The 27,894-nt window shown below is 48.9% G+C and overlaps 1 protein-coding gene across 10 annotated transcripts in view; it reads right to left on the bottom strand.

Moving 5' to 3' along the window:
• The window catches only part of Agap1 (ArfGAP with GTPase domain, ankyrin repeat and PH domain 1), a 353,309-nt gene that overhangs the window by 150,872 nt on the left and 174,543 nt on the right, over nucleotides 1-27,894 (bottom strand). For all 10 annotated transcript variants that reach the window (XR_007349582.1, XM_048808782.1, XM_048808781.1 and 7 more), the window contains one exon: nucleotides 18,561-18,729. Coding sequence is in view for 9 of the 10 variants with exons in the window: in XM_048808782.1 (XP_048664739.1) it covers nucleotides 18,561-18,729 (169 nt within the window). In the remaining variant the exon portion in view is untranslated. The remainder of the gene's footprint in view (nucleotides 1-18,560; nucleotides 18,730-27,894) is intronic.

Genomic DNA, 27,894 nt, shown 5'->3' with positions numbered 1-27,894 from the left:
AATAGAGGCTTCAAGATCAGGCTTCTGATTTTGATTCAGGAGGTCTGGGGATAAGCTTGGGGAATATGCATTTTCAAAAGCACTCTGGCGATTTAGGGGCCAGGGAGAGGAACCAGGGCTCTCCCCAAACAAGTGGCCTCATGTAAGCATGTGCAGCCTGGAAGGTTAATTCACCGAGGGGCAGGGTGGGGCCCTACCACACACGTGCTGACGGAGACAAACGGTCTTGCTTTAGAAAATATATTCCTACCTTAAGGTACCTATTTTATGCCATTGCCTGAACTGGGACCATAAAAGAAATTAGTCACAGCTGTTCTAACCTAGTCCAGAAAACCGCTGGAAGTGACGCAGGAAGCTGCGAACCTTGCAGCCAAGGGCCCAGCACAGAGGCATGGCCTGGGAGTCCCCCCGGGAACGCAGAGCCCCAGGCACCCGGGCCCTGGAAGTCCAGTAAGGTGTCCAGGTGACTCAGGGCACATTAAGTCTGCATGGGCCGGCTGCAGCACTCAGGTTAATTAAAAAACACACCCCCAAACAAACTAACTAGGAAGACAGAACACCTGTAGCCACGGTGCCTCACTGCAGACCCCTGCTCCGGAAGGCACTCAAGCAGGAAGGGCACAGACTCCGGTCGGAAGCCTTAGGTCCTGCCTCCTCTGCCCAGGTGCAGGCTCTTGAGCTGGCTCCCCCCAGTTCTCGTGTTCTGAAAGCTCGATGCTATGGTTTGTACCTTCTGACACCCCAGACACACGCAGCTACCTCCGAGTCCTGCATCCTGAGTGACAGTGTCATGGGAGCACACCCCCAGCCCTGTCCTTGTACCACTCCTCCCAGCTGCCTGGGGAGGGGCCAGCCTTCCCAGGGAAACATCACAGCTGTCCCAGTGGCCGCCCTGGAGCTGTCCTCTGGGCATGGGGTGCCTTGGTTGGAACCCTGCTACAAAAGGGCGTTCAGAACTCAGGGGGGAGGTTGGCTGGGGCACCTCCGGCAGCCTGTGACCACAATCCTGTGCTCGTCCTGGGGGCATCCATAAGGGCGGCATCTGTCAGCTCCCACCACTTTAGCCTCTCCTGGGCTCCACTAATGGACGGCAGAGCGGGGCAGTGAGCTGCCCCGTGTGTTCTGGGCTCCCCTCCTGAGAGGCACCTTGGGCTGGCTGGAGGAGTGCCTGGGTGCTCCACCTTCTCCTTGGCCCTGGGGCCTACAGGTGGCCTGGGCCATCCATGCCAGCGCTGGTGCCTGCACTGTCCCGTGTTTCTCTTCCCCAGGGACCTCGATCCCACACATCACCCATCAGGGCTGGACTTGGGGAAGAGACGCTGCTGAAGAGCAGCTCGCGGGGCTCGCTGGCCCCACCCTGCCTCTATCACATGACTTCCCAGCAGGACACCCCCGACATTTCTACGGAAGGACAGAGAGAAGCCACCCCGAGCAGGGCGCCACACCTCCTGGCTGTCACCCAGACTTCTGTGCCAGGCACCCCAGCCTGCTCTGCCCACGGGACCCCTGCCTGTGGCCCGACTATCAGGGAGGTGACAGTCTTCTCTCTACAGTGCCCACTGGAACCCCGACAGGCCACCACGAGTGTGGAACCTCTATGTGATCCCAGCTTCAGGCACACAAGGCCCGATGCTGGAAGACCTGAAGGAAATTCACTGTCTGTCCGTCCATCTTGGGGGTCAGTGCTCTCCCTGCTCACCCACTCTGAGGCCATTCCCAGGACAGCCAGGCTAACAGCCTTGCAAGACCACTTCCTTGAAGGCAGAGGAAGTCATTTTAGTGCGTCCATCTCTGGCTACTGAGGCAAACTCCAGAAAGAAGTATCCGCGTGCACACGAGGTCAGCAGGTGGGACTGCCCGCAAGACAGGAAGAGCAGGCGACCGCGGAGCTGCCTGAGAAAGGGCTGGTGTGCACCTCGGGGCGCCATGTTCCCACTGCTGACTGACAGCCAGACTCGGGCAGCCACAGGGGGGCTGTTGCTGGTCCTCAAACTTCTTGCTGTTTATGAAATGAAATTTAAGAATGAGTAACACAGTAAGATGCTGGAGTGGCTGGGAGGTGGCCTTCTACCTCCTGAGGGTAGAAGGAGGTAGAGGGGGTCTCCAGGGACCCAAACAGGGACCCAAGGGACCAAGAACCTCCTGGTACCCACATGAGGTTCTGAATCAGGTGCTAGATCCATCAGCCTGCCAAGGGCCCCTTCCCCATCCACCCCCCAGTCCCAACTGTGGGTCTCAACAGAAGCACCACGACTGGATTTCAGCCTAATCCGTGTACATACGGACACACAGTTATAAATGTGTAATTCTTTTTAAAGTGTTATTTATTTTTGATACTGCGATTGAACCCAGGTGTGCTTTACCACTGAGCTACAGCCCAAGCCCTTGCTAAGTTCCTGGGGCTGCCTTCAAACTTGTGATCCTCCTGCCTTAGCCTTCCAAGTTGGCGGGGTTATAGACCTGCACCAATCACACGGTAAAAGTCCAAATTTTTAAAGCCAGATGTGTATACTTGTGTCTTGGAGTCTGGGTTGAGCATTCAACTTAGTTAGCAATAATTTCTTTCCCTCCTAAGTAGATTCAAGCTGGGAGGCTCCATCGAAACACGGGTACTTTCTGGCATCCCCTGGGAAATGAGCATGCCCAGCAGCTGTGTTTTGCTCAGAAACAATAAGCTGACCATCTCCACCTCTGCACCCGATGCAGGGTGGCACCACTGCCACCTGGCGCACTGCCTGGCCATCCATTCAACCTCCTGTCCACCTGGTTTCTGGTCTCTGGTTGAGTCACACAATATTCCAAAAAGTATGCACAGAAAAATTCTCAGAAATGAAACATTTCTGGCTTTCTCTTAAGGGAATAAATCTCTCTCTTTTAAAAAAAAATATTCATTTACTTTAATATCAGTTAAACTTTTCCTGAAAAGACCAACTAATTATGACATAAAGAAACAAGTGTTTTCTGTGATGATACAGAATATATTTGCTGAACTGAAAACAAACAAAAATGAATGGTAGCAAACAGCCTCTGCCCTCAAGAGTTGAGGAGTCCACAGACAGGGAGTCGCCTTTAAACGCAAACCCACCAGGAGAGATGCTTCCCCGGTGAGGCAGCCCAGGGCCCAGAGACTTCTTCCCGACACCCTGGGAGCAACCCACAGCTGCCATGCGTCTCCTCAGGTATTTGGTCACCCGCTGGGGCACTGCTCCACTTACAATCAACCATAGACCAAAGAACCCCTAAATGTTTAGCAAATACTTTTGATAACGTCAAATATTCTAAACTAATTCCAATAATCTGTAATACTCATTTTTACACACACATACGCTAACAAACTCAAACGTGGAACTTCATTTCTGTTCTTGATTGAAAGTCATTAATTAATTGGCCACATGATACCGTCTAGGCAATTTCTGCATGTCAGCACCTACCTGGATCTGCCTAGGTGAGACCACACGGGCAGGCCCGTAAGCGTAAAAGGAGATGATACATTTAGGATGGTCTTCTCCTCTCTAGGTACTTGAGGGCTACGTGGCTCATGGCATGGTAATTTGTTTCAGGTTAAGGAGTTATTTATTAAGGCTGAAGGGCTTGAGTTTCTTGTTTGTGAAGCCAACCACTCGATCGTCTGAGAGGTAAGGACCCTGACCTTAAGACCACCCAAGACTCACGGGTGGCTCTACTGTCCCAGTCACTGTCAGGTCAGGCTGAAGAGTGCCCTGGGCTGTGGGGCTGGGGGCCAGACATGCCCCGGCCCTCAGGAGTAGACAGACCATTGCTGGGCAGGAGGTCAGGGGCAGCCACATGAGGAGACCTAGCCACACAGGTGCTCTGCTCCAGAACTGCACTTGAGTGCCAATGGCACGGACACGTAGCTGGAGCCTGAGCCAGAGGACCCGCGGCTCTGAGGCTGGACATTGCTTTCTTTGCAGGACTTTGTTCCCTCAGAGGGAGTCCAAGAGCCTGGTCAGAACCCATGTCCTGGAGGAGGATGTGGGACCAATGACTGGTTCTGACTCACCACGCCCAAGTCCAGTCACTATCGGAAGCTTCTGCTCCCCTGGCCCAGGGGCACGCCCCTCTCCCTCAGAGGTGAGCGCCTCCAGGACAGGCACTTCCTGTCCTCCCCCAGCTCTTCCTGTTCTCTGGCCTAGCATATCCCCTGCACCCCACTGCCGCAGGCAGCCTCCCATGGCACCCCTTATCTGCATAATCTTCAGGGGTGCCTACAGAGAGACCGCCTTGGATGACAGGGACACTCACTGTCTTTCCCGGAGGAGGGCGGGTTTGTCCACGGATTAGGATATTCAATAATTATTCCCATGGCAAAGGAGACAGGCTGGCTTGCACCCCACTCTAAAGACCGCAGTGTCTCTCAGCTTGGGGTTCCTCTCCCCGGCACCACCGAGTGCGCTGGCGTTACCCTATGAGAAGTGGGACTTGGGGCACCCGTCCTAAGGCTGACCTTTGCACTTCCTGTCTCACTGCACAGAACCTGGGCTGTGCTGGGCACAGTGAAGGGGAGTGTCCTTGCCCTTGGGAGACCTGCAGGCTAGTCCATGAGAAGGGATCAGGCAAGTCCACCAGTGGCCCAGGAGCCATAGAGTGCAAGGGGCAGGGAGCCCCCCCTGCTGGAAGGTCCAGGAAGGACTTGAGAACAATGCCTTGAGCGTTGACTTGGGAGTCTGACCCAGTTAGGTCAAGGGCAGATGGAGAGAGAGACACCACCTTACACTCTCCAGGACATCCTCTGACGGACCCACAGTGCAAGGCTTTCACACGGCATCTCAAATCCTGTCCATCTCTTTCTCCCACAAGACTTCCTCTTCCTTCTAATCCTTCTACACTAAAATGTTCCAGGTGTCCCGGGCAGCGTCACTCCTCATAGTCCCACACTGGAAGTGGCCAAAGTGTCCCACTCAGCCTGGTACAACGTGGCATACACAGATGGAGTTCCTCCAAGAGCAAAGGAGCTGGCCACAGGGTGGCCATGGGAGGAACTGCAGATGGACCATGGAGCCGAAGGCGGTGAGCAAGAGAGCCGGGCAGTCACTGCTGTCCAAAGGCTCAGGGATGACAGGCACATGTCACCTGAGGAGTGACAAGTAAGAGGTGACGGCCTGTGTGTGTGTGTGTGTGTGTGTGTGTGTGTGGAGGGGGCCCCGGGGCTTCCTTAGGACTGGCTGCCTGCTACCTCTTGATGTGAGCACTGGTCACCTGCACACCCAGCTAGAATTTAGGATTTTGTACCTTCAAATTTACCAAAAAAGTTAAAAAATGTCATCTGAAAGCAGAAGCCAGGTCGGGAAGTGTCCATGAGAACTGGGTTGGGCAAAATGGCAGCATCACCAGTAACAGGCCCTGAAGGGTGGGCCAGCTCCCAACAGCACCCGACGCAGCCTTCCACATGAAGGTGGCGGGGAAAGGGCCTTTCAGCATTTGCCTCCGTGTTTCCCCCCAATTTTCCACGAAACGCACGGCTGGCTACCTGGTCCCTTCAGAGCTCAGAAAGACCATCTCCTCAATAGCCCCTCTCTGGATCAGCTGGCTCCCTGATTAGCAGGGGGCGGCGGCATTACCATGCTAATCCATGTCCTCCCAGCGCCACTTCCTTGATATGGATATGTGTGTGTGCTGGCGGGCAGCCTTGATTAGGGCACGCTTCCATGTGTCAAAAGCACCAGATTCTCTCCAAAGAATAATTTCAGCTGTACTTACATCCCTAAAGTGTAAGAGTTGATTTGAAAAGGTACTTACCTCCACCATATGCTATTTTTCTTTAAACAATTTGCATTTCAAAGTGAATACGGCATTTATATCTGAATGAATATCAGTATGTTGCCTGAACTGATCTCCAATGAGCATGAAAAAGATGCTGGTTTTCTATTGAACAAGAATGTTTTCATCCACCAAATGACATCAAAGACAGAGTTCCTCTTTTAAGCTATAGGCTTATTACATTAAAAATAGCCTGCTCGGATTTTTAAAAATATCCTCTGAAATGATGGCTTTTCATGGCATTCAAGCCAAGATTCATCAACAGCCATTTCCTCTGGGATACAAGACTTCACTCACGGCACCTTGTACTTCTGTTCCATCTTCACAAACGCGACTTCACTTTACCAACCGGTTTAGGAAAAGGAGACTTACTTGTTGGTTAAATAAGCCTGAAAAAGGGAGCAGCGATAGGAGAGAAGCGAACCTGAATCTTCAAGCACACGGAGAGGGCCGCCGCCACACAGGGTTCTACCAGCACCACATGGAAAAGGGACATTTATCCCCACTGTGGGGTGGATAACTTTTTAAAAATCCCTAATGACGGGAATATGATTCCAAGTAACTCTCCTCCTCTGGAGGCCTCAGCCCTGGAAATACCCAGGACTGCTCTTTGGGTCCTGTCTGCTTCCTGTGCAGTTTCAAGGGTTACAAAACGCAAGCGTGCAGCTACTCTGCAGACCCCCAGCCGCACCACACCCACTGTGCGCAGGCCCCGGAAAGCCAGGAATCACCACTGGACAAGGAGGCTATCCTAACGGTCACATCTCTTCCAACGAAGCCTTCGCCATCTGCTCTGTCCTCTAATTATAAACCCGAAAAGAATATAATTCACAACACTACCATAAAAAGTGAGTTACAAATGATTTAAGTGCCTGTGAGCCGGGCCCATTCGCTCCAGTATTTGCATTGGAAATCTGCTCTTCTTTTGGCAACCAGAATTTCAGGCTAAGAGGATTTTTTTCCAAGGACACATTTGGTACCTTTTCTTAAAGATGCAGGCAACATTGGCTCTGCATGCGGTGATTCTTGCTTTGTAGGCAGTGCCAATCTAACATATCTACAATTGAGACACGAACCTAGAGTTCCTCAGACTACTGCACCATTTTTTGGCTATTATATTTTCCATATTATGTTTACTAGAGCAAAACAATGTCTAGCATCCAGAACCAGCTGCGATGACACACTTAATGTCAGCTCAATACAGCAAAGTGACTGTGTTCAGAATATAAAATCCTGGACTTAGATGGTTCACGGCTATTTCCTAAAATGTGAGCATAGCTGATTTTATTGTTTTTAATTATGATGCTAAAGAAAAAAATGATAGAAGTCATTTTGTTATATACATTTCTTACAACTTATTTTACTAAATTATTCAGATGTACAAATAATGTAAATTATTTCCACCAGAATCCTAACAGATCAACTCTGTATTGAACATATTCATATTTTTATAGTCATGACCAAAGAAAACACCTGATTTCATGTTGAACTTTTTTAATATGACATATGCACCGCTGTCCCATGTTGTTACATCATCCCCATGACAAACTTGGATGCGTAACACCACCTTATGATTTCATGGAGAATATCCTTACTGCCACATTCCTACTTCCAGATAGTTCTGGTCGTTTCTAATTTCTCATGACTGTAAACAATACTGAGAAGAACATCTTCTATGCCTACATTTTCCTTAGGGTAAGGACTCGGAAGAGTTATTAGCAGGACAAACAGCATGTGTATTTCTGACTCATGAAACATGTTGATGAATTTTCTTAATGACCAGTGGCTAAAAGGAAATGGAACCTGGGCATCATTAAAACAACTCAGTCTGTAATTTGCAGAATAGATAATAATAATAAATAGTAATCACGATGATGATCATAATATGCCCCATGTGGTTAATATAATGACCAAATTATGTAAAGTGCTCCACAAACTGCAAAGCCTCTGTAGATATTTGCTATCAATTTTACCAACAATGGGTTTTCCTTTTCTCTACAGTTTATTTTCTAGCAAAAGCTTAAAATGGTGATAGAGTGAATTCTGTCTCTAAATCTACAGAGTCTGAAAGTCTCCCTTGCGTCTCTCTTGGGAGTGGCCTCCCGTGGCGCCTGCTCTATCTGCCCCAGTGCTTGCTTGGCTGGCGTCACTCTGTGTAGGCTCGCTTGCTCACCTGGTGCCCACTTAAGAACATCCACCATTAACATCATGGTGCTTAGTGCCAGGGACAATTCAGGGACACCAGATCCCAAAGTTCTGGTGCTTGGTTATGTCAGCATGACCAGAGGCACATGATAAAACGGGAAGGAAAAGAAACCAGGCACTTGGAATGGGAAGAGAGAGGAGGAGGAAGAGCGTCACCGGAGGGAGGGGCGGGCCATCTGGGGAGCCAGCAAGGCTGCGGGTGGCCTGGTGCTGGGCTTCTGCTCCTCCCTGTGGTTGGATATTACGGGGCATTTGGCAGAATCCAGGAGGAAGCATCAAGCACATCAGAAGGTAAGTTCTCACTTAGAATTCAGCTTAAATATTCATTCAAAAGATAATCCATGAGTGCACAGGGCACCTGCCTTTCTCACTTCCCATGTTCATCTGCTGAGGAACACCTGCTGTGGAGGTGCACATCCAGTGCCTGCCGAGCACTATCCTCTCCTGGGCGTGAGTGGCATGAACAGGTTTATATGTAGTCCAGTAAGAGAGGCGGGCAACATTGTAAGTATGGAGAATAAAACTCAAGTTTTTTGTGTAAAGGAACAAAATATGGTTAGAACATTTAGATAATCAGTTTTGTAAAACAGAAAGCCCAAGATATCCAGATCTGTCCTCTTCGGTCTCATTTGGTTCAAATCCCAATAAATGGAAAGCTGGGGCTCGACTGGGTCTATTATCTTCAAGGCAGTCTCCTCCTTCCTAGAGGAACACATGAGCTGTGCTGTGCATACCACCACTGTCATCAGTCAGCATGTGCTCGGGAGCTTTCTCTGGCTACCGTCCCTCCCAGACACGAGGCCAGGGGGCCACATGGCTCTGCTCTCAGAGACTCACCTGTATTCTTCTCTTCTCTTGTAGTTCACTGGTTCCTGTGAAACCTCTCTCACAGCTGAACAGAGTGACCACTCAGGGACCGCAGAGCACCAAGGAACACTGCGTTCAGAATGAGGCCACGGAGCAGGCCCCGGGTTTGTGGGTTGGGCTGCTTCTGGCTTTCCCACTCACCAGACATCTCTCTCTCTCCAGGTGACTGGTGACTCAGAACAACCGGCCAGAAGGCTTACAGACGCGTGGGAAAGAGAAGCACCCATCGTGGGCAAATGAAGACTCAACTCTAGCCCATGAGGGCCGAGCTGTCTGCCAAGATTTAGGTTCTGCTGCTGCCGGGGCCAGCCACCAGCTCCCCTGAAGGCTGCAGGGACAGCTGAGGCCTTCCCAGAGCCCTGCCCTCCTATGCTCTTCCCTTGCTGGCCAGCCCCTGGTCTTGAAAGCAACATTTCCACAGCAGAAGCATAATTCCTCACCGACCCCACACTTTTGAGATGAAAAAAAGCTCCTAAAGCAACTCTTATTTACTTATAGGTCCGTCGGTTACCATAGTGATGTACAGCCATGTCTCTAACAGCCCTCTTAGGTCTTTAACCGAAATCATCCAGGATCGAGTTGCTTTTGTCCGTTCTTACAGAGAAGAACACTCCATTTATAGTTCAAATAATTGAGGAAGCTTTCCTTAAAATGGAAGTATGATTCTCATTTTTTTTTAACTGTACCCTAAGGGCCTTGGCCACAGGTTGCTACATTATATGAAAGAAACCAAATGATACTTAGCCTCAGTGTTTACCTCTCGCGTGTCACGTGATGGGTGACACTCAGTAATATTTAGTTAACGAAAAAATAACTGGTAGGTGATGAAACTGAGAGGCTCACAAACAGAAAGAAATAACGGTCTACAACTCCAAGAACTCCAGCTGAATGACAGGCACAACATAGCACAGACCCGCTAAGGCTCTGGGGAGCCACGTGGAGACAGCAGCCAACAGCAAGAACGCGCTCAGCCCGGCTGGGACGCCACAGCTCTTGTCAAGAATGAAATATCAACTTTAGTGCCTTTTGATTTCAGATTCAGCTAACTGCCTGAAATTTCAGTTTAAGAGAACCTTCACAAACATTACTTTTTGGGTAAAATTAATGAATTATTAAATTGCTGTCAAAACCTACTCCAATCAAACCTGGCTTATGGAAGCAGATGTCACGTGATACTGTTGGATTTGTTTTTTTTAGGAAAAATGATTCTCCACCAAGAAGCCTTCCGACTGCAAGGACTCTTCCAGGTTGGCAGAGGGGTGTTCAGCAGAAGCACGTACTTTGTGCCTCAGAGCGGGGCGCTTTTAACCAAGGTCCAAAGTGTGGGAAATCCCCTGTGAGCAGCAAGGCTCGGCTCCAGACAGGGGACACACGTGGACTGGCACGGCTCACCTCCGCCACAGCAGACTCCGGAGTTATTAAAATGTTTTCTAGACCATTTGAAACTAAACAAAGAAAAACTTTGTTTCTCTGAGACAACAGCGGATCTCATTTTGATGCTGCGTTATTTTTTTTTTTTTAATAGCTATTACCACTGTAACAGCAGCTTAGCGACTCGCGTCTGCAGTGTGAGCAGTTTTGATAAACAGCCTCTGCGGGCCACACAACGGGGATAATGTATCCTTAAGTACCGCCAATGAGCTGCCATTCTGCACAGCCAATTACTTCTGTGCGTCTGTCACTCAAAGGAAAAATGACTGAGCCCATTAGATCAAACCTTTGTCACTGTTCCTAATGCACTCTTAGGCCTCATTAATCTCCGGGAGCAGCAACAGAGCGGCGGCGGCTCTGCGCCTCCCCCGAGCAGGCCCACGTGAAGCCTCTCATCTCCCCCCAAGTGCTGGCGTTAATCAAGCTCTCCTTATTGCCCCGGTCCCTGTCACGGCGGAGAGCGCTCCCTCTTAAATGCTCTCATTATGACCCATCTTTAGAGCCGGCTAAGTGGAAAAAAAGAGAGAGGGAGAGAGGGAGGAAGAGGAAGAGAGAAAGAGGAGAGGAGAGAGCAAGTCCGATCACATTAATATTCATGACAATAATTAGTATTCTAGGTCACTGAATATTCATGCTATTAGTTTGGTTTTTTATGGGTTTGCTGGATGTCCTGATTGCTGAAGTGTGGAGAAACAGCATGGTTGAGACTTCAGATGTCAACGGCAGTTCAATCCTCAAAACACATTTGCTGTCCCCGCCCCCCCACCCCCCGGGAAAATCAGCGCCAACCCTCTGGATGACGGGACCATTCCAACCACTGGGGGCCAGAGTGGGGGAGGCGGAGGAGGGGGGCAGGGTTTCCTTTACAGAGGTCTGGGCACCAATCTGGTTAGGATGAAATCACCCGTAACTACAGAACCAAACAAAGACACACGCTGGAGTCGGGAAGGTAACTGTGGTCCTAGAAGAAACGTCACCACCGGGAAGAGCGACCTTGAGACAGAACTGTGGTGACACTCCCTGAGACCCGGGGAAGCCACCACCAGGAGTCACGGAGAAGAGCGACCATGAGACACTCCCTGAGACCCGGGGAAGCCAGAAGAGCTTTCCTGGGCTGCCCCTCAGTGCCCGCGGAGGGGTCCTGTCAGTGGGGAACAAGGTCTGTTCAGTCCGACCCACGTGCCCACGATCTCTACTCAAAAGCTGCCTAAACACTTCATGGTGTTTGAAAAGTTCATTAAAAAACATCATTGCTCCCTCTTCCTTCCTATTAGCGTAACTACTGTGATGAATTAGTGACAGGATTCTGGAAGCCTGGGCCTAGCTCGGGAAGGTATGTGGTGCGTATCCCACGAAAACGGAGTCAGATGTCACGTTCCCATCTCCGAGACGAGGAAGCTGCGGTTCAGAGACACCTGCAAGAGGCCCGAGGTGGGACTGGGATCAGCACTGCCTCCGCCTCCCAAGCCTCCGCTCTTGTTCACCGTGCTTTCCTGCTCTCTACTCCAGCATCACCATAACTGTCAGCTACGGCCACTCTGCATGCTGTCACATGTGGACAGTGTCACCAAACCAGCCTGGCCAGAAACAGACCAGAAAACACTGTGGGCACTTCACCACCTTCTCTGCAAGGACAGCTGAAATTAAAGTTGGGAGGCTCTCTGAAAAAAAAGTGTGGTTTACGGCGAATTCCACTGGAAGGGTGACCCAAGACAAGGGAAGGCGGATGCCACAGGAAAGACAACGGAGCACCATGGACATCCTGACGCGGGAGAGCCTTGGAGGAAGGGAAAGATGTGATGGAGTAAGGAAGTTTGGCCAGGTCTCACCTCAACAAATAAGTATCTTTTGGATTCTTCTACTATTATCATTTCTTTTCTTTCTTCCTTTTTTTTTTTTTTTTTCTGGAGTAGATCCTGAAGTCATGTTTTCAAAAACCTTAAGAAGGAAAAGTCCTGAACCCCTCTGTGTTGTCTGATGAAGTCTTTTTCCTACCTTCATTTGAATGGTAGTGTTTAGTCTTGGCACAGGTTTCTACGTTCAAGATCACTTGTCCTTGGAAGGGAAGACCTGCATTCTCTCTCTCTGGTCTGTCAGATTTCTTACTTTGTAGATAACACCGGTCTCCTCTCTTGGATGTTTTGTAGGATTTTACGGTGCTTCCACTCTCTTCCAACTTGACGTTTGTCTCTTTAGATGTCCTGGCTTATCTCTAGCACATTTTCTTCTACTATATGTTGGATTGCCAACGTTGTCTTTAGCCCCATGCTTTACATTATTTAAACTGGATGATTTTGAGGAATTTTTTTTGTAATTGTTTTCTCTTTAATTTCCTCCTGTCTCTCCATCAATCTTCTCCTGGTTTGCTTTATCTCACCTGCAACACTGTCGTCACTGCCTAATTGTGGCACCTGTTTTTTTCAATCCCAAAACTGGTTTATAATCTCTCAAGGTATAATTCTGTTCAGCGTGCTGCTTAAGAGGTAAACAGAGCAGCAACTTATTCATCAGAAGCGTATGGATGCACATCCGTCACCTTGTCCTGTCACGGCAAGCTGCTGCCTAGGATTCTCAGCACATGTGCACTGTGCTACAATTCTAAATGCCACCTTGTATGGTCTGTTTAGAGGGCTGCAGGGCTACCTGGTGCTCAGGACACCACATCAAACAGCAAAACCAGCGACAGTGGCTCAGAATCTTAGGACTCGGAGGGTCCAGTTTTGTAAGCCCATACTTTGCAACCCTGCAGTCAATTTTCTCAGGCGTTGCATTTAGACTATAATGCACAAACCAACGACAACCAATGTGTTAACTTGTTGGAAAAAAGTTTGCTAAACTATTGTGAAGAACGGTGTGCACTGATTTGGATCATTCATTTTTAAAGTATATTCACAAGTATTCTGTGCATCCTAATCTTACACTAAAGCTAGTTTAGTAATAAGTGGTTTTTAAGTAATGCTAGTACAGTTTAAAAAAAAAGCTTCCCATAATGATTGCACCCTACTTTGTTGCAAAAAAAAAAAAAAAAAAACAAAACTTGGCATAAAGTCTGTGACAGTTATCCAGTGAAATAGGGTAGGTATACAGAACCATCCTCTTAAATCTTTCTGATGATAGTGACTATGATTTCCTTTGAAATTTGCTTCCTCCAAATTCTTGTCTTTGTCTTCCAGGATCAGCTGTCCCCTTGGTCTTACACATCTCGTTGTTCCCATGAACATGGTGGTGGTCCACTCACATGCACGAGTAAGTGCAGGGGGTTGAGGTGGCAGATCTCTGCAGCCTTGAGCAACCTGTTCCTGAAGGCGAAGACTGGCTGTGGACTCAGAGCAAGCGAGTGGCACACAGGACTGGGGCGTTTCAGCGTAGACTGACAGAGTGGTCTCTGGGTATGCTGGCAGAGTTTAGCATGTGGCTTCTGCTCGGAGCTGCCTTGCCTTGCTATTTATCTGTTTTTCTTGGTGAATGTGCCAAGGTCTGTTTTCCTGCCTTTCAAGCATTAGCCCTGGACAGAGGTGCCAATCTACCCAGGTGTTCTCCTCAGTGCAGATGCTGCTCCCTCAGTGGGGCTGGTAGCAGGGGTGACACTGGCTGGTTCTTCTTGCGATCGACCGTGGGCCGTGGTGCCACTGCCCAGTCTTGTCCTCCACACTTGCCACACAGAGTTAGGGGCTCCCTGCCTCACTGTGGTCTCTCTGCAGTGCCTCTGCGGGGCCCCAGAGTGAGCTCGGGGCTCAGGGATCAGCACTAAGCTAGCTGTTTCGACAGCGAGTCCCCCCCCTTTGTTCCAAGCCCATGGCAAAAACTGAAAGGAAGACCACCCCTTTTCCTGCATTTCGATGTGTGAAATGCAGTTGCTATTTCAGAACTAGCAAACTATTTTCCAGTGAAACAGGTATAACACAACACGCCTCCCCACCAGCAGTCTCCTGTCCAACCACCGCATCGACGCCGGCTCTCACCATCTCACCGTGTACTTCTCTTCTGACTCTGCCACCCCCACGGGGTGGTAGGCTCCCAGGGGGACAGGCTTGTCCTGCCCCCTCCCCACAATGTCCAGAGCATTAATGAGGGTTGACCATGCAGCAGACTCAATAATAATGGAAAATCAAAGACACAAGAGGCAAAGCAAAAAGATATCCAGATCATTAAACAGGTTGGTAGAACTTGAGGTCAACGTTGATACATAGTTAGGAATTGTAACATTTGAATTGGGAATGCTTCATTGTAATATGACTATTCTGCCAAATCAAGAGAAGCATCCAAACAGATATTCCAACTAACAGGAGTTTGGTAAGGTGGCTGGATTCACAAAATGCCAAAAGTAGCAGCTCCCTCATATCTCACCAATTAGATGACATAATTGACTTCCCCCTCGCAATGCACCCCAAGTGATAAATGAACAGAATGGATTAACAAGACCAGACAAGATCTACATGAAGGAAAACACCAAACTTTACTGGGGAGTGAAAAACAAATTTGAGTGGACCGGGTAAGAACTGTGTTCCATGATAAGAAACTCAGCATAGGGAAGATGCATCCCTCTGCACCTAACTGACAGCCGAACAGCAACGCCAACTAAGATCGGCACGGGTGATTTGGTGGCGGGAGAGAGGTTTGAGGTTCATTAAAAAATAAATAAACGAACAGGTAACAGTGGCCAAGAAAAACTCGGGGGGTAAAGGAGAAGCTGTAACTCTACCAGACGGGAACGTAGCCAGGAAGCCAAGACAACCTGCGAACGGAGCCAAGGCAAGGCAACCTGCAACCGTGGGTCCCGCGGAGTGGACTCCAGGGGCCAGAGCGGGTATTAGCAAAGGTTCAGCTGCGCAACGAGGACACGCAGGCTCATCAGAGAGGGGGACGACTGGCAACCTACTGCTACTTCCTGTCACACACATGGATCCACACAAGTCAAAGGTAGACTGGAGACTAATCATGATTTGGAACAAGGGAACAAAACAATAATAAACCTGTAAACTTGGATGTGCACGTCTATCAACTGTGTGAAATGATTTCAGACTTATTGAAGCTTTCTATACAGTTTAAAATGGAAACCTACAAGTATAAGACTCATGATTTCATTATATAGAAAAAAAGGGGGGGGAATCTCTATATGGAAATAAGACCATAACATTTACAAAGCAAATAATAAACTGGGGAGCTATTTGAAGAATATATTATAAACTATTAATATCCTAAATATAAAAAGAGTCTGACACATCAGTAAGAAAAAGTCAGGTACCTAGTGAAAAAAATGGCAAAGCATAAATTTAAATGGCTGCAGGAAACACGGTGGCCATGGAGCGTCCAGGAGGCTCAGCCTCACTCCCACCCAAGCAATCCGGAGACAGCAGGAGCTACTGTGATTGGATCAGCCTAGATGATGTATGATGCCCAACAGGAGCACCAGCCAGTACGCGAGGTGGCATGGCGCTGGCCGTTGGATGGACGGCACTGTGTGTGACTCTCTCTGGAGGTTCACGTGGAACCATGTGAGTGGTGCTGCCCACTGACGGGGTCACTCTACTCACAGCGTTTGCTCTCCAGCAATAACAGGTGTCAGGTATCATTTTGCAGATTAAGGTTCAGCGGGTCTGTGCATGCCAGGCCCACGCGGGTGCCGCCGTCACCAGAAGGGAAGGCACACGACGCTGATCCAGGTCAGCAACACCAAGATCAGACAGCAGGGGGGGGAAAGCACAGGAAGCACAAAGGGTGGCCGGCCTCTCCAGCTGACCCAGAAGCCCCAAAGAGCCAAGCAGCAGCATTCCAAGGAGTGGAGGGCGGAGGGTGACAGGAGTGGCCCAGGAAGGCCATGGCGAAGGGCTCCAGGCCCACGCTGGCCGAGAGCTGCGCCACCTCAGCGCTGGGCCGCTTTACTGCAGATTCACCTTGTTGTGCTGGAATCCCCATGCAGACAGCATGAGCGTGTTATGAATGATTTCAGATACAGGGAGCTCATTTTCCAAGAGTAATTTTTGGAGTATGTGAAATCTCAAATTGTAATGCTTTAATTTCTTAAGCAAGAAAGAAGGTATCATTTTGCAGATTAAGGTTCAGTTTAGGAGGTCGGTGTAAATTAAAATGCCACAACATTTTAATGAAGTCCCTGCCTCCTCCAGGAGGGCTGATGCCACCCCAAGCTGAGGGGCGTGGCCAGAGGAGGGACCCTCATCCTGCCCAAACCCTTGCACTTGCCCGACACCAGGGTCTCATGGAGAATGAGACTGGGCCTTGGGAATGCCTTCTGGAAACAGCTCCTACCCGTGAAGGAGCGTGACATCACCCACCCCATGGAGGTGGTATGGTGTGTGTGTGGCCGTTTGCATTTTTATTTATGATGAAAACATTTAATTTTCCTTAGGACAATGGATTTCAGCACCAGGTGCTCCAGTCTCAAGCCTGAGACGCTCAAGGTCCCCATCTTACCCACTCCACACCTCTCCACTCCTCAGGGCTGCTCCCTTGTCTTGTGTACTCAGATTCCTGTCCCTGGTCCCACTCCAACACAGACGTCCTGAGCAGGGGGCCCTGGCTCACCTCCTGGATGGGGCGCACCCTACCACGGTGGACCCCACTCCTTGGGTCCCTGTGGCCTGCCGTGCGGGGCTGCATCTGGTTTTTTTTGTCTCTCCCCCATATGAGGGTGAGGATCTCTAGGGTGGGGATCATGTCTTACTGACTGTGCCACTGGGGCGGAGGACAACGGCAGGGACACATCAGCAGCTCGGTAAGTGGCTCTACCTGGCCATCTGCAATGTGAACACACTTCCAGATACCAAGCCGCACGTCACTAACACACGCAAGTTTTGCTCATTAACAAAGAAGAGAACATGACAGGTCACGATTCATCTAGCAGGTGTTTCTGCACTTTGTCAGAAAACTTCCCATAAATTTTTTTTTTAATAGAGGAGACTTGATTGACATCTGTTGACTTGAACAAATACATGGATAGATGTCACGTGGTCAGATGGGAGGTGAAATGGCTGGCCACACGGGGGCCAGGGCTCCCCCATACCACAACGGCTCCCGCCTGGCGCTGGTGCTCGAGGGCACTCCTGTCTGGTGGATGCCTCTGCGACGTGGGGAGTGGCGGGGTGTTCTACTTGCTGTACAACCCTTTTCCTCCTTGCCCTTCTTCCCTCTCTTCCCACCCAGTCATACACCACCCCAAAAAGGGAACTCTCACGGACACTTTGGGAGAAAGGTCAGCAGGTCACAGGAAGCACGTGGAACCACCTCCTGGCCTTTCTGGAGGAAGTCAGCTTTCAGCCTGATGCACAGCAGTAGCGTCTTCCCGTGGTCCCTTGCCCTGTGCCTCCCCACGTGCTGGCCTGGCATTGCTCTCTGCCCCTCAGTGACCTGCACAAGGCCCCTGGCACTGTGAGGTGGAGCCCAGGTGGGCTGCCCCCAATTCTGATTCCTGCTTACCATCCCCTTCAACCACCAAGGTCGTTCACACCACCCTGCAGTCCGCACCATCCCTCCCTAGGAGCACCGAGCGTCTCGGACGGGCCACGCGGCATCCTTACAGAGCCAGCCCTAGGCTGGAGACTGCTGTCTGGGGAAGAACTGGCTGGGGGAGGGGGAGAAGAAAGGGACCTTTGCTGGAGGAAACAATGAGGTTCCACGTGCTGAAGGTGCCCAAGTGCATCCCTGGAGGTGCCCTCACCCCTTCCCGGTCATCAGCAGTCACAGGAAGGTGGAGGCCACCATGCGGTCGTTGGCACAGATTCTGACATAAAGCCAACAATGGCACGGAGGGCTCGCACCTGCTCCCCGAGGCCAGGAACAGGCAAACACACTGAATTTTGAGAAAACACCAACTCTCTATAATCCTCAATGAAAAAGGAACATTCCCCTTTAAAAGAGAATCAGGAGAAGGCATGTGGCAGTAGAGAATGTCAAATGGTAGGTAAAACAAACTGGAGAGGACTGAAATCTAGGTAGGCCCAGTGTTTCCTTAAACATTGCCCCAAAAGTTTTTCTGCTTTTGTCCACAGAGTTACCAGGCTGGTTGATCCTTGATACTTTATTGATTAGTTCTGTTCCTTTGAAGGACAGCCCTTAGGTACCAATTCCGATCACCCGATGCTTGGTTTGTGCCGCAGACACTGCGGCATTCGGAGCCCAGGGGCACAGGGAAAGTGATCAGCCTCTGTCCACATCTAGGGGCTAACGACTCCACCGGGTCTCAGAAGCCCAACCTGCCCACCAGCCACACCGTCTGTCATCGATGTCCCTCTTGGTTTCTCAGGTGTCTGCAGTGAGCTTACCTGAATTTGGTGAGATGTGTAAACTGCTCATGTCCTTGGACAGGCCATTGGTTTTGGGGCTGGAGATGGGCGCGCAGGCCGACGTGGCTCGGGGTGGCCTCTTCCCTGGGACTTTCACAGTGGTTCTCAGAAGGTCAATCTCTTTACCGTGAACATTCTGCATGTAATCCTGTTCAAAATGTTAAACACCCAAGAGAGATTAAAAAGAGGACCTCTACAATCTAGGACATGGGGTTCTATCAGACGTCAGGAGCTATAATCCCATGACCCTGCCACTGTGGAAAGCATTTTCAAAATAATGAGGTTTTCATCTGTCTGGTGTGGGCGCGCCACCATCCCCTTTCAATCCAGGTTTTGCATCTGTGTCCTGAGCTCACCCAGCACCAGAAACACAGAGTGACCTGGTAGATGCTTCCCTCATGTTGGAAGTATACACACAAACTCCTATTTTAAAAACTTATTATTAGGTGGCACATGAGGGACCTGGATTCATCCTATAAATTCTAGGAAATATTTTCTGGACTCTGACAGTTATTTCCTGATCCTTTCTGCCTCAGCTGAGAATACTGTTCAACTTCCAGGGAGACTGGCTGCGTGGTGGGAATCCAGGAAAGCTGTGTGCAGAGCTGGAGGGCTTAAACAGGGGCAGGGAGGCAGGAGTTGAAGGATCAGTGGGTTCGTGGAAGGACAGGAGGAACCTGATGTTCCCGAGCATGTGCACCACTTGGTCCCTGAGTTCCAGGCTTCTCCCAGAAGTCCACCTGCTGTACTCAGAAAGGCTTCTGCCCTCTGGACGGTGGAGGCAAGAGACCTACAGTCATCAGAGGGGAGCCTAGGTAAAAGGGGAGCTCTCTGTGCAGTCACTTAACACCTCACTGTGGAGCAGAACACCCCGGAGAAGCAGGTGATGGGTGGGGAGGCAGAAGGTAGAAAGGCAACCGCTATGGTTTGGTAACTGTCCCCCAAAGACTGACATGTCATAAAGGTTGGTCCCCAATGTGCGGTACTACTGGGAAATGGGGACACTTTAAGAGGCAGTTAGGTCAGTGGGGGTGTGTCCTCAGAGGGGACACACCCAGGACCCCTCCTGTCCCGCCCTTTGTTTCCACGAGGTGAGCAGGCACCCTCTGCCACACACTTGTGCCATGCTGTTCTGACAGGACCAAGCAACCACGGGCCACGCCCTGAAACCATGAGCCAGAATGACCTTCTCTTCTTGTAAGTCGACTATCTCAGGTGTACTTTGTCAGAGTAAGGAAAAGCTGACTAAAGCAGCAACCAAGAGGCAGGGTGGAGGGTCTGTTGGTGAATCAGGGTTCACTATTGTCAACGAGGCACTATTTTTCATTATTATTTTTGATATGGGAATGAGCTGAGCTTCCTGGTGGACAGAATATTTTAAGCACTCTGGACACATTAACTGAATCACACATTATGAAATGACACAGACTAGGTCGCCCTTAGATAAGTGACACTTCAAGTGTTTTAAGGCTAAGCCGGAAGGAGGAGTAAACATCTTTCTCTGGCAGATTCTTGAGGATTACTTTTAGATTCGTTTTCATTATCTGTGACTAAGGTCAGGGGAGTGTAACTTTAGAACTGCCAGACAATCCTGAGTCTGGCTGCAAGGGGCCCAGGCAGGCTGGGAAAGCGAGCTGATGGCCTGTAGCTTCCCACACGTGGCTGACCGACGTGGAAGAAAACCAGATAGCAGCAGAGCACCGGGGAGGAGGCCTCGGCCAGTCCAGGGGAGTCAGGTAGGCACGGGGACACCGGTCAAGGCAGGGAGCCAAGAGAAGGCTCCTTGGCCTCAGGGAAAGAGGCCGTGACTTCTAACTCAGCTGCAGAATGGTGTCCATGGTCAGCAGGTGGAGGGGTGGAGGAGCCTCTGGTTTGTCGACATGCAGGAAGCTTGCTCGCTGGAGGGATGGTGTGACAGTGACCAAGAGGCCAAGATTCCAGCCTGGGGGACAGGCATGTAAGCATGGGTCCAGGACGCAGGTGAGCAGAGCTGCCCTCTCACCACCCAACGGCGAGCGGGAGGGGTGGCTGGGGAGTCACCAGTGCAGACCTTTCTGCAATTGAGGGGGGCACAAAACAGACTCCAGGAAAAGGTGATGGATTCCCCGAGGAGGAGGGTGGGAACCCATGAGTGAGGGGAGAGGCTCAGAGGGGAGGTACAGAATTCTGCAGGTGCTCAGGGACCAGACCTGCAGGGCCCTGGCGACTTCCCGCAGACAGACCACAAACGGCCGACTCTTAGTCCAGGATACAAGCTCCAAAACTGAGGCCAGGACCAGGAGGACCAGCGTGACTGCAGGCCATGGGGAGGGGTCAGAAGCTGTCCCCCGTGAGGCTGGGCCTTCCTCAGCAGAGGGTCCGATACCCAGAGAAGGTGCTGGAGTGCACACCTCTGACACCAGCCCAGGTGGGGCAAGCAGCAGAGGCAGGAGCCACCTGATGTCCTCAGGGCAGGCCAGCAGGGGTCCACAACTGCCCCCTTGGAGAGGGGAGGTGGAGGAGGGAAAGCAGAAGGTTGTCTCCAGGCTGGGAATCAAAAGCCACTGAGAGAGGACCCCACATCAAAGACCAGAAGCCAGACTCCCCCGAATGTAATTGACTATGAGAAAAGATGTGGTAAGGAAAGGATGTGGAAAGATGTGGAAAGATGGGGAAAATGTTGTTATTGTTCAATCAGATTGACAGCCAAGGAAGGCTGGGAGAAATGCAGGGGATCAGAAATGCTGACAGAGCTCAGCGTGGAGGAGGGCCAAGGAAACACCCGTCGGAGGAGAGGGTGAGCCTTGGTTGGCGCAGGTCATTTAAAAGAATGGTTGTTCCCACACATCTTAACTGACTTCCTTTAACATCTGCCCCAAATACGCAACTCCAAGTTTCAAAACTAAAGTTAATGCTTGTAAATAATGGAATTCCTTCTTGCATAGTTACTCCTTTAAAAATATCAACTTGCTATAACTTTCTCCTTTAATGCCAATTCTTAACAAATTAAAATACAATAACAGGAGTGTAATTGAGCATTTATTGCTTATGAGCTCTAAAATGAGGCTAATCAGAGAGTGACTAAGCCTCAGCGTGGGCTCTTTTAATAGGCATGTTTTAACATACAATAACCAGGATATTTTATTTAAAATTATTATAGAAATGTACCAAGTGTCTGCTCTCTGGATTTGAACGTGGCAAGGGAAGACATTTATCTTCAGCTCAGCATGGGCTAGGGTCTGCGTTCTCGCCTGAGTTAGGCGCTGAAACTTCAGACGGATTGGCTCTAGAATATCAGAATATCAATTTGACAACTACTTTATTTCAAGCCACTAAAAAAAAAATGCTAAGTGTTTACAAAGTACAACTCCCCCGAAGTCCTCCAAGCTGGTGCTTCATAAACAGTGGGAATGCAAGGACACTGGGGTCTGTGGCTTCGAGATTCTCCCAAGAGAAAGCGCACTCCGTTTTCTACTTTGGAAAGAATTCACCCTTTTCATCTTTCCCCAGCGTGGCCCTTGAGCAACAGGAGCTGCAGCCACTAAACAATGTTGTATCCTCAGAGGCAGGACACAGAGCGCCTTCCTAGGTCTGGGGTAGGGAACTCGCTGGGTCAAATAAAGACGGCAAGCTTGATTTTGATATGCAAATGTCACAGATACTACCCTGTGCAACTAACCCTGTTCCTTGTAGAAAATGCTGATCGAAGATAAAAGGGGAAAGATCCCTTTAACAAGGCATGAGGGTAATTCAAAGCCAAGTACTTTAAAACAGCACTTAACAAGTCCCTGGGGCCCACTCAAGAGCCAGGCCCCCCAGAGGTGCCATCTCCTGCCCCTCAACAGCTTGAAAAAGTAGTAATTGCAAACCTATTTGCATTTTTCTTCTCAAGTTGTCCATGCTCATCATGTGGATTATTTTTTCCAAGCAGACGCCTGAGCAAAGGGACCCGTTCTGAGCGTGCCAACAGCTCCATATCACGGTGCCTGCCGTCCCCTGAACCCTGCCCCCGCACCTTTGCCATCCCTTGTTTTTTACATTTCGCTCCTAATTATGTTGCATCTATTGCCGTACACTTAATTAGCTGCATTAATGTGATTTCTTTTCACATAGTCAAGCAATTAAGAGCTATGATTGAGTTTCATTCAATTAGCCTCAACAAACATGCTAATTGATGTCCCAGATGCAAATGAGGTGCAATGAGAGAAACCTGCTAGCAATTGAGAGCCATGTCAGAGACCCGGAGCTTTCAGCTTGCTGACAGAAGCACAGCTTAACGCGGCTCCTGCCTTCTGCGGAGCTGCCATAGGAGAAGGATGTGGGGCCATTAGCGCCTCCGTGTACCAGATCACTCCTGATACGGAGAATTAATTGATTCGCTTCTGTACAGTGTTGTCCTAAAAATTCGCAGTTATGTGTTCCCAGGACTGGGAGGTTATCCACTGGGTAACGGGTGCCCCAGCGAGCGGAGTGGTGCAAAGTCCTCATCGACATTCGGTAACGAGACCACCAGAAAGACACAGGAGACTCTCCCCAACTACACACCACCACCGGCGGTCCTGCAGCCCTCCGTGCGTGATGGCCTATTCAGTTCTCAGTAAATGGGGAGTTCATCTTCGTCAGCTCTGGGGCATCTGGCACTTGAGTTAAGCTCAAAACACAGCAATCCATCAATAGTTCCTAAAAATATCTTAGTATATTGATTCTCACTGCCTCAAATCCGGAGGTTACCTTTGGCTGTCTGGAGAAGGATGGTTTGCTGATGTATTCATAGAGGTACCAAAAGCAGTTAGCAAGATCTTGAAGCTAAACTGAAATGCATAAACCATCTGCCTGGCATCTCAAAACCAGACCTTCAGAAAAATGCACAAGGCTTTGAAAATCTGACAGCTTAAATTCTACTTGCTTTAAATACAGATAATGTAATCAACATACTCCATTTTATCTCTGCTTTTTTAAAGAATTAAGACTCTTATAATTAAATGATGATGGACAAAATAAAGCAAATTTTGGTTCCAATCAAGTTTTCTCAACATGTTCTAGTTTCTAATGATACATGTATTCATAAATTTAGTCTTTTTTTTTTTTTTTTGGTATTGGAAATTGAATCCAGGGGCATTTTATCACTGAGCCCCTAGCCCTTCTCAGTTTTTATTTTGAGACAGGGTCTCACTAAGTTGCTGAAGGTCTCATTAAGTTACTGAAACTGGCTTTGAACTTGTGATCCTCCTCCCCAGTCTCACCAGTTGCTGGGATTGCGGACGTGCACTACTGGACCCATCTAAAATTAATATTTTATAATGATATATGATACTTTAAGTTAGGTAACTCTTCAGGCATACTAAAATTTATTTTTTTTAACATAACCAAGTTTTTCCTTAATTTAGCTTAGTAATCCTTATTATATGACCCCTGAGAGTCTATCAGGAATTCAGTGCAATTTTCAAAATAATCCTAAGGCATTATTGCCTTTGTATCACTGTGTAGAAATCTGGTTTATTTGTTCTAATTAGTTATACATGACAGTAGAATATAGTTTGACATATCTTACATAAATGGAGCATAACTCTCATTGTTCTGGTTATATGTGGTTTATGCGATCACATATGCACATAGGGTAATGATTAATGTCTGATTCCCTCTACCACCATTCCTACCCCAAGCCACCTCCCCTCACTTCAGACCCCTCTGTCTGATCCAAAGTAGATCCCCCCCTCCTTGTGAATCAGCATCTTCAATATCAAACATTTGGCCTTTGGTTCTTTGGGTTTGGCTTATTTTGCTTAGTATAATATTCTCCAGTTCCATCCATTTACCAGCAAATGCCATAATTTCATTCTTCTTTAAGGCTGAATAATATTCCATTGTGTATATGTACCACAATTTCTTTATCCATTCATCTGTTGCAGGATACTTAGGTTAGTTCCATAGTTCAGCTATGGTGAATTGAGCTGCTATGAACACTGATGTGGCTGTGCCACTGTAATATGCTGATTATAAGTCTTTGGGTATAAATGTAGGAGTGGGATAACTGGGTCAAATGGGGGTTCCACTAAGTTTTCTAAGGAATCTCCATGCTGCTTAGAAATCTGCTTTGATGGTACAGAAGGGATGGGGTAAGAGTCCGGTGCCTGAGTGTGAATCAGGCAGTGGTCCCACAGGGGACTAGTAGGCATGAGAGTCTTATTCGCTGTCCTGCTAAGGACAAACAAATACTCTCACTTAAAAATGTCCCTCATAAACCAAAAGCAGCTACTCCTTGTTTTCAAGATTTCAGCCCCAGAGCACATGTGTCCTTAGTCTTCTGAGTGCTGACCCAGGAGGTGTGTGTGACGACCTGCGAGGACCGAGAGCTGGTGGGTGCCTCTCAGGGAGGCACACTGCAGTCCTCTGGAGGTGCCAGCTGAACTAGCCATTTTTTTTGGTGGAACAAATTTTAACCTCAAAGAACGGCTTTGCCACACATAGACTAGCTACAGTGATCCAGTTGGGGTATCTGGTAGATTGCTTCTTTAAAAACTAACCAAGTGAGCCTTCCACAGAAAACGGATGACAGTGCTAGTGGCCAAGGATGAAACCTGAACTCTCTAGCAAAAATGGGAATTTAAAAACTTGTTATCTCTTAGAATGAGCTCGACACCTTCCAACATTCCTGACAGCATTGGTGGGGAAATGGACGAATATTCTGTTTGGATATTAAAGGATGAAAAGTGCCGACATTTGTAAATACGCACAATTCATTTTGAAAGAATTATTTTGTTGGAAATGACCTACGTGTGGCATCCCGTGCGTGGATACCACCAAGAAAGATGGAAGGAAGAGTTAGTGATAAGGTTTCAGATCCCAGGCTGTGGACCTGGTGTTAAGACCCTGCTGAGCCGTGAAGCAGCCCGTGATCATGTGAAAGGTCTGTTAGAACACTTTCCCCGTTCCTACCACGTATCTGTGTAAGTACAGACGTGCTTCACACACAGGTCCAAAGCAGCACATTGCAAGGGACTGATGCAGAGGATCCAGCTCCCAGCCTAAGCCAGGTATCAAAGGGGTTTGAAAAATGTAAATCAACACTAGTCTTCTAGTGATTGTTTTTGGAAAACCATCTTTTTCATAAGAATATTGGTCACATAAATATGCAACGGGTAGCTTAGTATTTTAAATGAATTTTTAATATTTGAAACTTTTCTTAGTTTAATTTCTAACATGGTAACTATCGATAAACAAAATGCACATAACCCAAAGCTCTTTGGAGTCCCTCTGTGATTTTAAAGGGTGAGAGCAGGTCCTGAACCCAGACGGTCTAAGGACAGCAAGTCTACACGTGTGGAAACCTGTGGGTGCTCTGTGTGACCAGGTAAGAGCACCAGAGCTGGACATTGCAGATGGTGGACAAGTGTTCCACATTTCACTGTCTTCTCCTGGAGGAGAAAAAGTGACTCAATTCTTCCTGTTTTCACTACACTTCATGAATGTCCGGGTTGGGAAAGGAGGCAGTAGTTCATTAAGTTCTATTTTTAAAGTCTTACTTCTGGGGGAAAAAAAAAAAACCTATGTCAGAGAAACCATTGTTAGAGGCACTGCTGCTCTCAAACTCCATTTAACATGATTTTCAAAGGAAACTAATCCATAAAGACATATATAGTGCCATCCATTCAAAAAGATCAAGCAAATGTTCAGTCCCACACGTATGAATAATAAACAATAGCCTCATACATAGTCACACTCCTAAAAATACCATGAAAATACTGTAAAACTGGGAAGAATCTTCTGGCCACATCCTTTCAGATCACATAACTCAAAAAAGACAATTTCTCCTTCTCTCCAAAGGACCCTGGCCACAATAGCAGGGTAGGAGGTGGCTTCAAAGTGACAAAATTCTATGAGAAATAATTCTGTTTCCCAAGACAGCCAACAGGATTCCAGTGCTTCTGTTTCAAAACTGCCCTGGTGAAGACCAAGGCTCCAAAGGGCCAGTGGGCATGACCCGGGGCCGTGACAGGAGGAAGGCTCCTGGCCCAGCAGATGTCTCGTGCCCGTGACCGAGGCAGAGGCAACCATGGGGAGACTTTATTCTTAGTTAAGTGCTTCACCGAGTCTGAGCAACGATGTCATGCGTGGTGAGAGGGGAGGGTGGCGAGCCGGCGTGGGGCTCCATGGTGCAAGTGTCCTGCGTCACAGCGGGCTCCCCACCGCGGCTGGGGCAGACGTCTGCATTCCTGGGCTGCTGGTGCCCAGCCAGCGTCCGTCCGTCCAGGGGGACAGGTTATTATAATATAAATCCAAATAGCAGAAAATCCCAAACTGAACGATGGACACACCTTCTGCTCCTTGACTGTATCTGTCATGACTGACCTGCTCCAGCGGCCTCACACCGCAAGAAAGGTTTTCTCATTTGGGGTTAAACTGAATATGACCCAGCTGCAACGCATGCGTGCTCCAACAGCCTAACGTGCATCGGGTGCGAGGCCGGCGGCCTTCAGTACCGCAGGCACGAGTCACTCCAGATCGGCGAACTTCCAGGAGCCGCCCCTGCCCCTTTGCTAGCCCTGGGTTTCAGTATTTACCTGCAGCCTGAAGTGGCTGGACCCTTGGCCTACCTTGGTGACTGAGTTACACAGAAATATGCACCATGATGGATATTTGGCCAGGCTGAATGTCTTGAAAACTTCAGGTTTCTTGGGATTAATTTGCTGGAATATCTAGCACTGAAACAAACTATGAACTTGGAAGATGATAGAGCACAAAAAAACTCCCACTTCAGCCTTAGCCCATCACAGATTTTAAAGTGCCTGTGATTTGAAAAAGTCCACCTAGCTCTATTTCGGGGTCACCTCCTCCTATGTGCTTCTGGGCATGGCTTTCCCAGGAGCCACTGTCTCCCCAGTGGAACTTCACGGCACCTTACATCACACCACCAGTGACCACAATCTTCTGACTTCGTAACTAAGATCATCTTCTGCGGCTCTGCTGGGTGCATCCTGGTCAGGGCACAGCCTCTGGTCTGGGCCAGGTGCCCGGCCCTAGCTCCACTTCCTCCTCAGGGGCTCGCCAGGGGCATGTCTTCCACCATTCTGTCTCCCCGAGGCTCCGTCTTTAGAAACAGTTCCTGCCTCATGGGATTGTTGTGAGATTGAGTGAGATAGTACACCAACTGTTTAAAATAGTGCCCACGTCCTCAATAAGTGTTAGCTTTCACTACTCATCTGATGAAAATACTGAAATATTTCCCCTCTGACTTTGTGTGGCTATTTCTTGGCTGAAGATGTTATTCCCAACTGCAGGTAGCAACTCTGACCTGGCAAGCCACTGGGGGTGACTTTCAAAGTGACTCTTCACT

This window comes from Marmota marmota, unplaced genomic scaffold (assembly GCF_001458135.2).
Source record: "Marmota marmota marmota unplaced genomic scaffold, marMar, whole genome shotgun sequence".
NCBI classification, from domain to species: Eukaryota; Metazoa; Chordata; class Mammalia; order Rodentia; family Sciuridae; genus Marmota; species Marmota marmota.
This window is presented reverse-complemented; position numbering and strand designations above follow the sequence as displayed.